The sequence below is a fragment of the Oryza sativa genome, chromosome 6, assembly GCF_034140825.1.
Source record: "Oryza sativa Japonica Group chromosome 6, ASM3414082v1".
NCBI lineage: Eukaryota > Viridiplantae > Streptophyta > Magnoliopsida > Poales > Poaceae > Oryza > Oryza sativa.
Genome location: NC_089040.1, coordinates 28,481,077 through 28,498,953, shown reverse-complemented (window position 1 = coordinate 28,498,953; position 17,877 = coordinate 28,481,077). Strand labels below are relative to the sequence as shown.

At 47.9% G+C, this 17,877-nt stretch overlaps 3 protein-coding genes across 3 annotated transcripts; 1 reads left to right on the top strand and 2 right to left on the bottom strand.

Annotated features, from left to right (window-relative positions):
- Nucleotides 1–367: 367 nt before the first annotated feature.
- Nucleotides 368–5,659, bottom strand: LOC4341785 (nuclear transcription factor Y subunit C-4-like). Its single transcript, NM_001421691.1, has 2 exons — nt 5,418–5,659; nt 368–1,565 (listed from the first exon to the last, which is right to left on the bottom strand). The coding sequence occupies exon 2, from the start codon at nt 1,522–1,524 to the stop codon at nt 772–774; it is 753 nt and encodes a 250-aa protein (NP_001408620.1). The 5' UTR covers nt 1,525–1,565; nt 5,418–5,659; the 3' UTR covers nt 368–771.
- Nucleotides 5,660–7,153: 1,494 nt separating this feature from the next.
- LOC4341784 (probable LRR receptor-like serine/threonine-protein kinase At3g47570) lies at nt 7,154–10,807 on the bottom strand. Its single transcript, XM_015786521.3, has one exon. It carries the CDS (start codon nt 10,595–10,597, stop codon nt 7,412–7,414), a length of 3,186 nt encoding a protein of 1,061 aa, XP_015642007.1. The 5' UTR covers nt 10,598–10,807; the 3' UTR covers nt 7,154–7,411.
- An 888-nt stretch (nt 10,808–11,695) lies between these two features.
- On the top strand, nt 11,696–14,152 carry LOC107281197 (uncharacterized). Its single transcript, XM_015786542.3, has 2 exons — nt 11,696–13,538; nt 13,648–14,152. Exons 1-2 carry the CDS (start codon nt 12,414–12,416, stop codon nt 13,750–13,752), a joined length of 1,230 nt encoding a protein of 409 aa, XP_015642028.1. The 5' UTR covers nt 11,696–12,413; the 3' UTR covers nt 13,753–14,152.
- Nucleotides 14,153–17,877: the final 3,725 nt, after the last annotated feature.

Below are 17,877 nucleotides of genomic sequence, written 5' to 3'. Positions count from 1 at the left end.
AACGGCTTGACTACACTCCAAGACCATACTAATCAGCCCTCACCATGGACAGTACCGTTTCATTTTTTTTTCTTTGACCCGATTGCATTAGATTAACAAACAAGCACGGAGCTATAAGCTACTAAAACACAATGCAAAATTGCAAATATCACAGCGCACTAACGATAAATCATTCAAATGGTGGAAAAAATCAAACAAAATGGTTAGATTAATATAGGGCTGCATGTGAATGCCACAAGACCAGTTTTACCAAACCATTGTAGGCTTTATAAACTGTAGTTTTCTACATTACCTTGGCTATGAGTTGTCTGTTTACTAGCAAATCAAGAGTACGCTGGGGATGTATCCCCCACCCGTCTTTTTATTTCATTAAAAACTCATCGGGTATGTGTTATGGCAGATGCCACGAATGTAAAACATTTTCATTGTCTAAACAAAGAAGATTCCATGAAACCATGCAAACATGAAATACAGAATGACCCACATCAGAGCTTACAAACGTTGGCATGGGCAGTTCAACCACATTAGGTTCAATATCAATGGCCTCGCAAAGGCCAACTTTTGGATTGACAGGAAACGGTATAGTAACTGAAACCCATTAGTCTCATACTCTCATGTCATAAATCCTTTTCCACTACAGCAGAAATGCAACTACCATGAGAGAATCCTAATCCTATTCATAAATTCAGAATAGACGACAACCTGGCTAAAAGTAAAATTCTGAATCAGGTGGTAAGCTTCTTGACAATTCACAGGGATCATTTACTCTTCTTAATCACTTTGCTGCTCTGCAGGAGGCTCTTCCTGCTGTTCCTGAGGATCCTGCCACAGATACCCCGGATGACCTTGCTGACCACCATACGCTATTCCTGCACCTGGGACCTGCTGCTGTGGCACATAGTAGCCATACGGATATGAGTCAGCAGGGACACCCAAGGGCGGCAATCCAGCCCTAGGGAGCCCAACTCCCTCCTCCTTCAAGTCATCCCTGGGAACTATATCTACCAAGAAATCGTACATATCCGTCCTGGTGATGGCAGCTGCTATGTCATTCTTCTGCAAGGTACGGCGCTTGTTCTCCTCCGTGTGCATCCATGATCTCAGGGTCAGCTCCAGTATGAATATCTCACATGCTTTCGCAAAGATCACAGGAGCCTCTGCGGAGATCATGCGAACGTCCTCATCTGCCTTCATGATCTTCTTTATCCTAGCAAGTGGCAAGCTGTGGTTCTTGAAGTCAGTAGTTTGTTCAATATCGACCAGACGTTCAGCCCAAAACTGCTGGAGTTGACGCTGTTGCTGCTGCTGAAGCTGCTGGTGAAATTGCTGGGCTTGCTGATAGACGAGCTGGTGCTGAGCACTCAGTTGATCAGGGTTGGCAGGGAACGACGGTGCTGGCTGTGAACCGGCAGGAATGACAGCAGGAGCTGTAGGCACTGTTGCTGCAGGCCGGTATGCAGGGTACACTTGTGATCCACCAGCAACAACACCAATTGCCGGCTGAGGTTGTGATGATGGCTCCATGTCCTCTCTTGCTTGTCCCAAAACTTATGATATTTCCAACACTGCAAAATAAGAATAACAAACATTGTCAGTTGCATTCTCGATTAGGTAATAGTCCTAGCCTCCCATGTTACAAACTAATAAATTGTGCAGATGAATCGATCTGCTATAGTTTTACTTTTAAGTTCAATGTCTAAACTTGTTCTGAAAAATAGTCATCCGACATAAGATGCTAGCATCAGTTTTATGTACCAGCAGCAGAGCAGGGAATTCATAATTGAAGAAATCAGCCATTAGTAGACATACTAAAAAATTGCAGATATAAGTAACTGTAAGCATGCATGATGCATCACAAAAGTGTAACTAAAAGGATCTTGTAATAAAGTCTACAGGAGAAAATCATCGAACAGAATGTTTGATCAGAAAGCAATAGCAATTAGCAACCATGTTTGGTTCCTTAGCCTACCTTGCCTAGCAAGGTTAGCAGTTGGTTGGTTAGATTTTGGGCACATTTTTCGCGAATACACATAAGCTTTGTGTATCATTGTATTAAGATTTTGGGCACAGTGAGCAACAAATTCCTTGATTTATCTATCATATCCTAGGAAGACTTTCTCTTTCAAGCTTTACCTAGCCAAACTCCCATCATTTAGTACTTCAGCACCTACCAATTTCATCCTTAGCACAAATTAGCAATACCGGTTCTCCTGCTAACCTTGCATAGCCAAATTCTAAGCCACTAGTACTTTAGTACCTTTCCAAATTCATCTTCAGTGCAAATAAGCAAGCCCACAAAAGGTGACCCTTGATAGTGTTTATTTATGAAAAAGAAAATAATATGGTCAGCAAGAATTTTCAATGTTTGTCTGAAAGCCTCCCTGTATGATAACACACACGATTAAGACTGTGAGTTGTATTAGTAGTCATTAGTAGCCACGGGGTTTCTTATTGCAAACAGGCCCCACAGGTGCCCTGCAAAGCATAGTTAATTCTTCAATAGTTAAATATTGCCCCAAGACAGTGACAAGGGGTGGGAAAGGCTGAGGCTCAAAAACATTTGAATAATGGCAGTACCATACTTGTATGATATTGCTATCTAAAAGCATGATCAATATGAGCACGCATCAAAACAAATAAGAAGTTGATGGCAATGGATATAGATATCTGAATCAAGGATAATCATGCACATTTTAAATTATGATAAACTAGCATCACATCCCATGAGTTGTGATGGATCGAAATAAATATACACAAATTTTGAGTTTAAACAAGTAATCATTATCTAATCTAAATAATTGTATACATATAATAATGCAAGATCAACCGATAACTAATATATGCATATGCAACAGTGAAAGAATGCAATATTTTACACAAAAAAAATCCTATAAACAGCACATGTGTAGATGGTCTATTCTAAACCCATTAATGAAAAATCTGATCATGCATAGAACCAGAACCAATTCCTCTTTTTAAATAGTATTGATGGTCTCTCTTCTATGCATAGATTCAATAGGACTAATCACAATCCACATACATACCCGTATCTCCTTCAGGCACAATACTTGTAGCACAAGGCTGTCAAGACTAAGGATTCCAAAGTGTTAACACATCTAATAGATCACGTGGGGGCTATTTCAGTACACGCTGCTAATAACATCTAATACATGTAGGAGGTATATATTCCTCAGTGTACTACAAAGGAAGAACAGATCTAGTAGGTCATAAATAAGGCAACTATTACAGTATAGTTCTAGATTTCCAGTTATGCTACACAATCAGGCGAGTTAGGGCATACAAATATATAATCAGTAGTAGGTCTGTGACTGCTTGAGTACTAGCTAACAATTTTAAAAACCTTGGTATTTGTGATATTTGTTAGATAGGCAATCAAAGTCAAATGTATGTAGGAAACAGAAAATTTTAATCAAACAGGCCAAATTCATATCTGAAGGATGTTCCTGATTGTACATTGAACTGCTCACCCCCCTCGATCTATGCATTTATTTCGCACACGCACAGATATAAACACTACAAGAAATATATCTGATCATCTGAAACAAGTTTCGCTAGACCAAATCATTAAACTTATCTAAAGCCAGGCTATTGCACAACTGGATTTAAGTAGAAAGTTGGCAAACAAGCTAGTACTTACCGTCTTATGCATGCAACGTAGATTCCTTATGCACCTGAATTTCTCCTTTTCAATTTATACAAGTCTCAATCAACAAAAGGGTATATATATAACTCGATGATGGGAAAGTCGCAGTTATCGGATAAGCATGATTTGGTATTGATATGGCAGTAATTAAAGATATGGGTCCACTTCCTTTTTTTGTTACTTTCTAGACCTTTTCAGAGGATAAAAATTTGCCATCGACAATTTCGTGACTCAAACATTTTGGTTCACAGGGGACTTGTGACCTGAGCAATTTTTTCTGACAAGCGACAACTGAAACTAACTAATAAATTATGCTAGGTTACGAATGTAGCGATGGACCAGATATAACACAAGTGGCCCAACCTGACCAAGCCCCACAAGGATTTGGCCTGCTAGGTATGCTCAAAATTATGTCAGTCAAGGCCCAAAAAATATCATTAAACTGGGCTAGTGAATATGTCAAGGCCCAAAAAATATCATTAAACTGGGCTAGTGAATGTGTCAAGGCCCTTGTACTCTTCAGCCTAGCTTAAGTTATCAGCCTGTCTTCAAGGAAAATTAGTCCAGCTGGAGGTTGCAATGTTGGGTTGGGTCCCTACTGAGTTAGGGGGTAGTAGGGCTTGAGATTAGAAACTTTTATTTGATTACTTCCAGTTAGAGGATTTTGCTAACAATGCCAATTTTGGCATTATTCTCAATAAAATTTAATTCATGTTCTGTTCTTATAGACTTGAATTGAATTACAGCTGAAGAAAACTTTGTACAAATCTAGTGTAGACAATCCATCGACTCTCTTAACCTACAAAATACACTAGGGCAGAAATCACCTATAGGGATAAATGTGTATCGCTAGCTACAATTCCTTCCCATTACAATCTCATATTTACTATTTTCTGATTTATGTATAAACTCTCAACGAACTTTGATGGAAAAAGAGGTACATGGAGATTGTTATGGTTTTTAACAACGTGGCCATGAGATAACCGATATAAACAATTATGTTTGGCCACTAAATTCAAGTATGTTGGAACGATCTAATTAATTTGATCAAAATGCTGGATTATTGTGTGAACTTTCAATTACCGAGTAAAGACATAACCTAAGGTTCCTACAACAAAAGTTTGTCCATACCAAGATAGCAAATGTAGAAAGGTTTCTAGACAAGAAGCAATTGCTCTTCACAGAATGGATGAAGATAAGCCATGGGATCATGGATATAATCTCAGAACAGGGGAGAAAACACTAGCCTTGCAAAATTAGTACTCGGTGTATATGCAAAACTACCAACTCTACTGTTGGCATACTTGGGCAGTTCAAAATCACAAGATCTTCAATACAATTATACGGTCGTATTTCCTACTGTTCAACAAACAGATACTTCATATAGGATTTTTCCCCCTACTGTTTTCCATAACAAAAACTTGTGAATGCATGATTCAGATTCCGTACAAGCAAACAAAAGCACAAACGGATTAACTGTTGGACCGATCAATCACTTATTAACGACAATGATCCCAACAATTTGACCCCCAATTTGACCAAGGAGACACAGCTATCAGACGACCACTATTTTTAGTAGTCAAACTACCATCGGATTAAATCACGCATACTTTTTTCCTAACAAATGTGGAAAGCAATAACTTATACACCACCACGGACGGCTTTGCCCAACGTGGCGAGCTGAACCCCCCAACCCGACATGCATATATTTTTTGAAATTTCGGAAACACAAAAACTGATGTCCGATTCATACCCAGATGGAGGCAGGCAAGGCAGGAACGAGGAGGTCGCCGCGCCGCCCCTCCAACCCTGCTCGCCGTCGCCGCCCGCCGTGTGCGGAAGCAGAGGAGCCCCGTCCACACCGCGCCTGCGGAACTCCTCGCCGGCGACGCCGCGCCCTAGCTCCGCCTCCGCCTCCGCAGATTGGGAACGGAGAGAGAGAGGAGAGGAGAGAGGGGGGAGATGGATCGAGAGAGAGGCGGAGGTGGGGGAAGTAGTCTCTCCACTTCCTCTCTCTGTTCTTAAATTCTCTTGGGAGGGAGAGCTCGCCTCCCATTGGAGGGAACACCTGGCGGGTTGGCGGGTCCGGATCCGACACAGGTCAAGTGCCTGTGGTGTGGGGCCACATGTCGGTGTCAGAGGATGAGGGATGTGTGCTCCTCCTGCCGTGCTGGAAGATGCTTTTAATTAGCTCGTGTTACTGATGATTATTAGTTGTAGTAGCTCGAGTTAGTTGGAAAATGGCGGCAGATGGGAACCGTACAAGGTAGTTGGTTAAGTATTGTTTGTATCGAAAGCTCCAATTATTGTCACTTGGTACACAAACAGTAGGGGCTCATGCCTTAACCATTCTTTGTTGCGTAGGGAGTACTTGTGTAGGGTAACTAATAGCCAAAGCATCACAAATCACAAACCAGAACTTGACAGAAAATTGGCCTTTTTAACCAGCACCTGACAACCAGCCAATTTTCTGTTACAGCACAAAGTACACTGTTACAGCACTTGACAAAAAACGGTGGGCCTGATCGGAACTGCTGGCTGCTGCAGCCGTCACGACTGTGGCCGTTTTCAGCTGCTGCTGTAGCTGATTTTTAGCTCTCGCAGCCGCAGCGGCGGCAGCAGCAAGCGCTACCGATCTCTCTCAGTGTTTGACATTTCCGACCTCTTTAAAAATAAATATTTTTTATACAATTTTATAAAGCTACTTAAAATCTGCAAAATTTTTACAATCCAAAAGAACCATTTTTTTATGCTACTGCTATTTACATTGAGGTGTTGCTTTGTTGGCAAATGGCAAATCACACTGAAACTCTGAAACCCGATCATATATACCTTGACAGCGTGAAATGGCTCGATTAATTTCTCTAGGATAAGAACGAATTCGCAAATGCTCCTCCTACGGTAAACAAGCACATCACCATCCAGGGTGCGCACGTACGCAGCACATTGCAATTACCTTTTTTTTTTCCCTTGCTTTTTTGCAGCTAGTGAGTGGAGTAGTGACCAACTTATCCACAGCAAAAGCAAGCAAACCATGGACGCCATCGTATGCACGTATATCCAATTTATCCAGTGCTGTGCTAATAAACTGTTAATCCGTCGCATTTATGAGGCATCTTCAACGGTTTCACGCTGGCAATGGCAAGTGACAACGCAACGTCTCCTTTTTCCTCTTATGCTCTCACACTTTGTTCAGCAACGGCGATAGCAAGAGGATGAATCAGCAATAGCCACTAGTTCTTTTCTCAAACGCGCGAAAGAATTACACGTCAATATATTAGAAGAAAAAGAGTTTTAGTTATACAATACAATCGGCCAGGCCTATGCCGGAGGGGAAGAAAGAAAAAAAAACAAGAGGTAAAAGAAAAGAAAAAACTACTGCGAAACAAAGACTACTCCAAATAAACAAGAGGCAGGACTAGTTCAGTCTAAAGGCCTATTTAGGCCCAGTTACTGATCAATTTCCCAGGCCCATTATATTCTGGAATCTGGACATAAACAGAACAATCTATTCTGAAATCTGAATATGCAGAGTACATCCATTTTCTGTCAGTACAGTACACTAGATAAATCAAGAGATCAGAGCTCCTGAATTCCATGGATTTTACATTTTCATTTTTTTTACTCCACAACAGCTTGCTCGAAGCCTCGAATAGTGATAGAATTCGATGCCGATGACGTAGTAATAATTATCCATCGACTAATTCGGCTGTCAAAGTTCTACAAATAATCAGTATACTGTCCTACTTATTTACCACAAGCACGAAGGCAAGCGTCTCTGATGAGGCGCATCTCGTCGGCGGCGACGCTCATGGCCATCCTCTCGTAGGGAGCTCGCCGGGAGCAGCTGAGCCCGACCCTAATGGCGGATGCCAAGCAATCGCGCACCGTGACGCGCGCCTCGCTCTCCTCCTCCGACGTCGTCGACGACGCTGCTCCGTCGAGCTCCTCGGCCTGCAGCAGCAGGGCCACGTCGAGGATCTCCTCGATGTTGTCCGGGAACGCGCCGGCGACGAACTCCGGCAGCGTCAGGCCGTCGCGGAGCTCGCCGTCCGTCGGCGCCTTCCCGGAGAAGATCTCGAGGAGGGTTATCCCGAAGCTGTACACGTCGCCGGAGGCCGTGACCATCCCCGTCGTGCCGTACTCCGGCGCGACGTACCCAATCGTGCCGCGTATGCCGATGGTGCTCTCGGTGTTCGCCGCCGCGGCGCCATGGCTGGCCGGATCAAGAAGGAGCTTGGCGAGGCCGAAGTCGCCGATGCAGGCCGTCATGTCCTCGCCGAGGAGAACGTTGCTCGGCTTGAGATCGCAGTGGATGATCGGAGGGTTGCAGCTGTTGTGGAGGTAGTTGAGCGCGTCGGCGATGTCGACGGCGACGTCGAGCCTCTGGATCACGCCCAGGCCGCCGGCACCGCCGCACCATTTCCCGGTCTCCGTATGCTTCGCACGATGCAGCCACCTATCGAGGCTGTAGTTGGGCATGAAGTCGAACACCAGAGCTCTGAACTCGTTGCCCTCCATGTCGATGCTGGAGCAGCAGGTGACGATGTTGATCAGGTTCCGGTGCTTGACGCTGCGCAGCGCCTCGCATTCCGCCATGAACGTCTTGGAAGCTCCGACTTGCCGGAGGTCGAGCACCTTCACGGCCACCACGGCGTCCTCGCGCGCGAACTCCCCCTTCGTCTTCAGTGACAGGGTCCCCCTGTACACCGACCCGTACTTCCCGGCGCCGACGAGGTTGGCGTCGGCGAAGTCGTCGGTGGCTTTCGCGAGCTCGGCGTACGTGACCCTCGGGTAGTAGTTGCCGTTGAGCACGCTGCGAGCGGCGGCGTTTCCGGTTCTCGAACTCCTGATCTTGCGGCGCCACCGGAGCAAGGCGAACATCACGGCGAAGCAAAGGGCCGCCGCGACGACAGGCAGAGCGATCTTGAGGAAGAGATGAGCTCGTCGTGTGGAGTTGCCCGGCGCCGGACATGGCGGCAACCGTAGCCGCGCCGCGCCGCCGCAGAGCGCGGTGTTCCCGGCAATCCTCAGCCCGGTCGTGTTCGCGAACACGCCGTGGACTGGAACCTGGCCGGCGAGACGGTTGTAGGACACGTCGAGCTCCATCAGCGAGCTCATGGTCTCGAGGCTCGCCGGTATGCCGCCGGACAGGTCGTTCCGCGAGAGGTACAGCTCTTGCAGTCCCGGCATCCCGCCGAGCTCCGGCGGAATGCTCCCGGACAACCTGTTGCCCGTCAGGTTCAGCCTCCTGAGCCCTTTCAGCCCACTCAGAGATGGCGGGATGCTTCCGACGAACACGTTGCGGGCCAAATCAAGGAACTCCAAGCTCTGGCAGCTCTCCAGCTCGGTCGGCACCTCGCCGGAGAAGCGGTTCCCCGACAACGCCATGAACGCGAGCTTCGTGAGCTGGCCGACGTCGGGAGGGATCGGGCCGTCCAGCTGGTTGTCCGACAAGTCCATCAGCAGCGACAGCGACGAGAGGGTGAACAGCTCACTCGGGACATGGCCGGTGAGCTCGTTGCCGGAGAGGTTAAGCAGTGTCAGCTGATGCAGATTGCCAAGGCTGGGAGGAATCGATCCGTTCAGCGAGTTGCCGCTCAGGTCGAGCTTGAGCAGCTGCGTGAGGTCGCCAATGGCGGATGGCACCGGCCCGGCCAGTTCGTTCTGCTCTAGCAGCAGCTCTCGAAGGTTCTTGAGCTTGCCGATCGCTTCCGGGATCTCGCCGGAGAAGAGATTGGACTGGAGGCACAACGTTTGCAGCCCGACGAGGCTCTCGATCTCCGGCGGTATTACGCCGGATATGCGGTTGCCGGCAAGGTTCAGCGCCTCGAGCTGCGGCGAGAGGCGGACGACGGAGGGCGGCATCACGCCGGCGAACTTGTTGCCGTCGAGGAGTATCTCGGCCAAGGCGCTGCAGTTGGTCAGGTTGTCCATGAACTCCCAGCCGCCGCCGGCGTCGTCGGTCGCCGTGAGCTGGTTGTTCGACAGCTCCAGCGACAGCGGGCAGAGCGTGCCGATCTCGCCGGGCACCTGCCCGGCGAAGCTGTTGTTCGCGAGGCTGAGAGCCACCAGCGCCGTGGCGTTCGACAGCGACGCCGAGATCGGGCCGGCGAGGAGGTTGCCGCCGAGGAAGAGGTACTGGAGGTTCGGCGTGCGCGCGCCCGCGTCGCCCGGGAGCTCGCCGCGGAACGCGTTGTCGGCGAGCGCGAGGCCACGCAGCGACGTCATGTTGAAGAACCCCACCGGGATCTCTCCGGCGAGGCTGTTCTGCGACAAGGCTAACATGCCGAGCGCCGGGAGGCGCGACAAGCCGTCGGGGATGGAACCTTCCAGAAGGTTCTGGTCGAGCTCGAGCCGAAAGATCTTCGTCAGGTTCGCCAGCGACGGCGGGATGCGGCCGGAGAGCGAGTTGTGGCTGAGCCGGAGCACGGCGAGGTTGGGCAGCGCGCCGAGCCACCGTGGGACGCCGCCGACGAGGTTGTTGTTGTTGAGGTACGCGACGGCGAGGGCGGTGCAGTTGCGGAGCGCGTCGGGTATCTCGCCGGCGAACGCGTTGTCGCAGAGGCTGAGGTACCGCATCCGCCGGAGCCGGCCGAGGCCGCCGGGGATGCTCCCGGAGAAGGCGTTGGAGGTGAGGTTGAGCACCACGAGCCGCGTGAGGTTGGCGACGGCCGGCGAGAGCTCGCCGGCGAGGCGGCCCATGGACACGTCCAGCGACGTGACGCGCCCCGCCGTGCAGTTCACCCCCGGCCACCGGCAGAAGTGCACCGTCTCGTTCCACGACCGGAGCACGCCGGTCGGGTCCGACGTCACGCCGGCCTTGAACGCCATCAGCGCGTCCCTGTCGTCACTCTCCGCCGCCGCCGTCGCCGCCGCCAATGGCAAAAGCAACAGTAACAACACCGGTGCAACTCCAACTGGCATTGCCATGCTTGCTAGTATGAGCGATGAATCTATCGAACTTTTTTTTTTATCTTCTTCAGTATGCAAATTTGTTGTGTGAAGTTGGGGCTTTATTTGTACTAGGTTTGCATGGGCGGGAGTGTGCCACGATATTCCAAACTTAGCTAAGGTGTTCGGCTGGCATGTACCCTTGCCGTGATGGAACAACTGGTCACATAAAAATCCGTACACAAAGTATAGTGAATGACCGAATGAGTGTAGCAATGCATTGGAGGGAATATTGGATTACATAGGATAGTCAAACGAGGAACCTACTGTTCTGTTGACCACTTGCTACGCGAGAGAAAGCAGACGTCGCGGCCAGAAACCAAGTCAAACGAACTGAAATTTTTGAAAATATTTGGATTGTTTTGACCCTGATAACACCCGGCTGGAGCTGCTCAGCTCGGTCTTTGCTTGCTGGCGGCCTAAATTCCATCAATTCGTCCCAGGACAACTGGATCGACGGGTTGACTTTTCAATGGAACACTTGTATCAACCTGGTCGACAGGATGTCGTTACTCTACTTTTTCATCAATCATCTGGTGACAATTGACTTTTTGTGTGAGTGACAGGGTGCTTGACCTGGTCGTAGCCCATAGTAGGCCAACTCAGAATTTTTAGTGGGCTTGGTTGGACAAGTGGGCCAAAAGTTGTAGCCCTATATAACTAAAACGGCCCACTAGTTAGAGCCAAACCCAATGCAGGCAGGAGGCAGCCCTCCCCTGAACCAAACATCCGAGATTTTTTTTTAATAAGTTCACTTTAACTCCCTTAACTACTCATCGAATCTGATTCGTATTCTTAAACCGACCAGATATATTGACCTCTCAACTATCAAAATGAGTGTAATTTGACTTTCTCGGTGGTTTTGGAGGACGGTTTCGCTTACGTGACGTTTACACGACAGTGTTGACTAGTTTTAATAGTCGAGGGTTCATAATATCCGATATTATGGTACAGATAAGTATATAAGGAAGTGGTCTTTTTTTTTCTCCACATTAAACCGATTTATAGCAACCGTCGGATCGAGGGCAAAAATAATAATAAAAAAACTAATTGGACCAGCAAATCTTGGAGGAAAGAAAATCCCCAACTCGTGGGGGCTCCATGTCGTCGTCTTCCTCCTCGTCCCATCATCACCTGGTGGCGCCGCCATGGTCGGGCACGGGCAGCTTCGCCTGCTACCATGGCGAGGAGGGGAAGCGGCCTCACCCCGACGAGAGCGCAAAGATCATCACGTCGATCAAGAGGTTGTACGACGAGGCGGCGCGGCGGCTGCCGATCGACGAGATCACGGAGCTCGTCGGCTGCATCTTCGAGGGCGGCCACTGCCTCGGCCTCGCCGACCCCGTCGGCAACATCATCCTCAACGCCATCGCCCACCACGCCTCCGGCAGGGCGGCCGCGGCGCCGCACCTCGCCCTCCCTCGCGAGGAAGGCAAGTCGCTGTGGGGTATCCTCGCCGCCCGCTCCTACGCCGGCCTCGTCGCCTTCATGTCGTCCTACTTCCGGTACATCTCCGACGAACAGGCTAGGCGCTACCTCCACCTCGCCGCCCACGATCGACCTCCCCCTCGCCGTCAGGCTCGTCCTCCACGACCGCCGTCGTCGGTGCCAGCGCCCACGCTTGCTCCCCGACGGCGGCAAGATCAAGGCCGCGCTCAGGGTCGCGGCGCTGAAGGCGGCGCACCCCGCGCTCGACGAGCTGGCGCGCCTCATGACGGCGCAGTTCCCCGCCGGTCAGCTCTCCCCTATCATGGCCTAACTGCAAGGGAGCGAGCTGCTCACCGCCGGCGACGTCATGGACATCAAGAACTTGCTAGGTCATCAATGGCCGCAGGTCAACATAGACTTCTTGCGCCGTCCGTACGGCCTCGGCGGCGGCCAAGATGGCACGGTGACGCTTCGAACCACCATCGGGGAAGATGGCCGTGTTGCCCTAATCACGATCGCTGCAGACGCAAGCCGCATCGACTCTCCTCAACTCGGGTACATCTCCGACCTGACGTTCGATTGCGAAACCATGGAGGCGAAGCTGTCCAGACGCTTGGCGGGTGTGACGCGCGCGGCGGACGACGGCGACGAGGCTGCCGGCGCAGCGCTGAACTACGACCTCTCCCCATGCGAGCACATTCTGTCGCTGAAGATGTGCCTCCTCGACGCCATCCATGGCTTCTACATCCGGGCGCTCGCCGTGCTCCCCGCCGGCGACGGTTGGACGACGACGCGGCGGCGCGGCCGCTTCATCCGCTCCCTCCTCGCCGCCGGGCACTGCTACGGCCCTCTCGACCCCGCCTCCAACATCATCCTCAACACCGTCTGGTACGACGCCGCCGCTCCTCCTCCGCCCGACGACGAGGCTGACCTACCGGGAGACATCTTTGACACCGACGCCATGCTCCGTGTGGAATGCCGTTCACTGGACGGCCTTGTCGCCGCCGTCCGCGCCGCCGCCGCCGCCGCCGGCAAGCCGATCTCGGAGCATGAGGCGATCGAACACCTCTGGTCCAGGCAATGCGACCTCACCGAAATTCTTCAGAACAGCAGCAGAGAGAAGAAGAGAAACCCCTACGCCGCCGCCGGCGAGGCTTCCGATCACCCCCAGAGCGCCATGATCGGGTCATTCCTCGTCTCCCTCTCCGGCGAGAACCTCGACTGCCTGCGCCAATGGCTGAAACCCGCGCGAGATTTCGGTTCCTCCGGCTGCGTGATCTCTGACGTTGATTGGGAGAAGCTGAACACGATGATCCACGGACATCAGCCAATCCGAGGACTGAAAAGAAAGAGATCATCATCTGAAAACCCACTGAATACACAAGCCCTGTCAGAAATATCAACGGTGAGATCAGCCTTTGTGAAGCGAGAGAAGTTTCTTCTTGCCAAGTTTGAAGAATTGCTAGGCACCTATTGCAGACAACATCCTTGGGTAATCAAATTGGGAACAAATTTGAACTCCTGCTCAAATTTTCGATTGCTTATTTGACTAACTTTTCTTTTTCATCCACTGGATTGTGAACTTGTGATTGCTGCTGCAGGAACGAGCTTTGTTCTGGTCCAGAAGTTGGTACCTCCAGGTACTGGTACCACAGGTACCAAACGAAATCCGGCCGTTCAATAAACTGGGGTACGATTGGAAATGAAGTAAAGCAGCCAGCTAGCGTGCGACGACGAAATCTCCTCATCTTCACAGGCATATCCGAGTCGCCGCTGCCGTCGCATTCTGCTCTCCTTGACGCATGACATCGTTCCTCAGCTCGCTCCGTCGCGCACGTCTCTGTCACCGCCGTCGCTGCTGCCTGTCCTCCCCCCAGCCCCAGCGTGTCCTTGCTCTGCGGCAACGACAGTGGGGCCGATGGCCGACGCTGCCGCAACATGTATCCTGACGCGCCGGACTTTGTCGCCACCGCCGCTGTAGTCTGCACCCTATAATTGTTCCGGAATGGAGGTTGTGTTGGAGCTTTTCGCATGAGTATTGATTTTGTGTTTGTCTGACAAATCAACCTGAAGCCATTTAGGCAAATCAACTTCATGCTTCTCTTTTTTTTTGCGGGGAACTTCCTGCTTCTCAATTTATTCCTGTATGTATCTTTCTTGCTCAAAAACTGTTCAACCAAATCAACCATCGTCGTCGCTAGCAATGACCCGTGGAGTGATGCCGTCGTCGCCGAAGACAATTATCGGAGCGCTGCCACCGCAGTTGCAGATGATCCCTGGAGCACCGCCGTCACTGCCGATAACTCCTGGAATGCTGCCGTTGTCGCCGCTGACAACAACTCCTGGAGCACCGTTGTGGCCTCAGAAGACTGGTGGAGCGCACCGTAATTCCTGAAGCGTCGCCGGCTCGCCGCCACTGCCGTAGATTTTCCTCTGCAAAGCCTTATCCAAAACACGAATCAAATCGACGAAATTCCTTTCCAATGTGCAAATACAATTTTACCCCTCCACCTCATTCCCCTTTGGCAGGTACCACGTAGGGAGTAAATGGTACCTGAAGGTACCAATTGATGTCAGCCATCCGATCATACCTATCCAGCGGTCCACATTTGGTACCGGGCTTCACTAGTAAAAAAACTCAAAAGATTACTATACATGTTTCGGTGAGTCACTGAGCCCTTTACGATATTATCTTAATGTATTGTGTACTATGTTGAAGAAGTGCAGCTATGGTAGTTGGTAAATATATGTAATTTTGTCAACATAAATTAAATTAGAAGTAAATTGTACTTTGGGCTACATATTCTTACTAAAGTTTTACTTTAGACCACCTTTATAATGTTTTTTTTCACTTTGAACTAAATATTGTTGTCAAATGTTTCGACCAGGTGGCCCGCATGTAAGAGACACATAGACAATAGAGGTGGTTAGTCTTATTGACATGTGGGCCACCCAATTCAAAGTAATAACATTTGATAAAAATACCTAATCTAAAGTTAAAAAAGCACTTCAAGAGTGGTTCAAAGTGAATTTTTGGTAGAAATATGTGGCCCAAAATGCAATTAATTTTAACAGACTATGGTAGTGGACCAATCGTGTGCTATGGCTCTTAAAATCAGTAACATCCACTTTCTGTTTTTGCCTTAAAATGAATACAATGATAATGTAGCAATCATATACATCTAATTTTGGATGGCATCTATACTTTTCTCTTATCAGACTTTTTACACCGATCTATCTCCATTGTATATCCTCACCTCCCATTTTATTTTGGCTCTGTAATCAGGTCGATGCACCTATTGCGAGTACAATCCAAGCAAAATTGTTCATACACCCTGCGGAAATCATAATCCGGCCAACATTTTTTTTAAGATAATGGAAATGGGTTACATCTCCGGGCAGGCATACAGCCAAAAAGTCCAGAAGTGAATAGAAAAGAGCTTAAAAAAACGAGATAGGACAAACCCCAACTTCTGCCGATAATATGATATACTAAAATCATATTTTTTTTAAATCACGTAGATTCTATCACGAAATTCTGTAGGTACTACGCCATCCAAACCGGAGTAAAAGTTCCTTGGCTACCAATTTCAAGCGTGTAGCACCATTACGCATAGTATCCTGTTGTTCCTGTGAAAGCATCATACACCAAGAGTGGAGCTAATTGGAACACATGAATATAACCTGCATGATGTTAGGCATTTTTTTATGGTTAAAAACCATATCATTACGGCAACGCCAAATTGACCAACATAGAGCACTAGCTCCAAATAAAATCATTTTTTTGTGTGTCTAGGCACTCCCCTTAGCCAGTTACCAAAAATATCTTTTGCATTGTGGGGAGGGGGAATATTGAAGGCAAAGAAGACACATCGCCAAGCAAAACGTGCAACATGACAGTCAAAGAAAAGATGTTGGATGGTCTCTTGTGTATTACAAAAACAACATTGCTTGTTTCCCCTCCATTTTCTCTTTATGAGGTTATCTTTTGTTAAGATTACTTTTTTTGTGAAGCAACCACATAAATACTTTGATTTTTAGTAGTACCTTTACCTCCCATAAGATCCTCTTGTGGATTCTTACATTGGAATTGATGATCGCATTATACATGGATTTGACCGAAAAATGGCCATTTTTATGTAGCGACCAAATAAAGCAATCATTTTCATTTGACAGGGTTATGTTAGCTAGTCGAGAAATCAAATCATTCCACTCAACTAACTTTGGTCCTACAATTGATCGTCGGAATAAAACATTCAACGGTGTTGTGCTCATAACCTCTGCCAAAGTAGAATGTCTCTTTCGAACCACATTGTACAGAGAAGGATATTGATATTTGAGTGGTTGCAAGCCTAACCATGTGTCTTCCCAAAATCTTATTTCTATCCCATTACCAGGTTTAAAAGATCCATACTGAAAAAATTGATCTTTTACTTTCATTAGGCCAGTCCAAAATTGGGATGTTCCTGGTTTGTGTGACATGTGAGAGAGGGGTTTACCTTTTAAGTACTTGTTGCGCAAAAGGTTTTGCCATAGGCCATCACCATTAAGAAGCTTGAATAGCTATTTGCTCAACAAACATCTATTCATGATATCAAGATTTAGGACACCCAGTCCACCTTGATCTTTTGGCCGGCATATATAATCCCATTTTGCTAACCTATATTTCTTTTTCTGGCTATCACTGCTCCAGAAAAAGCTCGATCGGTAGTAATCCAGTATTTGAAGTACAGCTAGAGGTATTTCAAAAAAGGATAACATGAACATGGGAAGGCTCGAAAGAACCGAGTTAAGAAGAACCAATCTCCCACCATAGGAGTTATTTTTTCCCTTCCATGTGCTAAGTTTTCTTTGAAACCTATCCTCCACACATTTCCAATCAGAATTTCTGAGGTTTTCGATAGTGTATGGGGATTCCTAGGTATCTGAATGGAAAGGATCCAGAATTACAACCAAACAGTTGTCTATATTGGTCCTCCATTTCCTTAGCTCCCCCAAAGCAGAAAATTTCACTTTTATGAAAGTTTATTTTCAGCCCCGAGAGATGTTCAAACACACAAAGAATGGCCTTCATGTTTTTTGCTTGTTCAAAATCATGTTCAAGAAATATTATTGTATCATCGGCATATTGGAGAATGGACAAACCATCATCCACTAAGTGAGGAATTACCCCACTAATTTGGCCATCGGCTTTGGCTCTTTCAATAAGAATGGCTAACATATCAGCCGCTATGTTAAAAAGAATTGGGGACATTGGATCCCCTTGTCTCAAGCCTTTGCATGTCCGAAAATTCTTTGAATCTGGCCAACATATATGACTATAATAATTTGTATTCCTCTACTTCGCTCCATCTTGGTTTCAAAGAGAAGAAAGTGCCGGAGTCAGACTTCCTATATCTGTTTGATCATGAAGGTGATGAGAAAGTGACAGAGATATTGAGACAATCCTGTCATCATGAATATGTTTTGGCCCCAACCTTGGTGAAGAATTGGAAGCATCATCAAGATGTTTTGGCTCCGACCTTGCTGGAGAATTTTGAGGCATCATCCAGATTTTTTGGCTCCAACCTGCTGAAGTGGTGATATCCCAATAGCATAGCATGTTCAGAACTGCTAGGAACAAAATATTATTGCTGTACTTGTCTAAAAAAAATTATTTCTGTTGACGTACTAATTAAGCGAGTAATCATGGAAGGAGCAATGAAAAAAAACCCATGTCTGTGTTCATGTTGGTGACTGTCGAAGAAGGTCTACCTGTATGTAAGGCTGTAACGAAATTCTCGAGCGAAGAGACTTACGCTCGTGGTGTTTCTTGATTTTTTACATTGTTG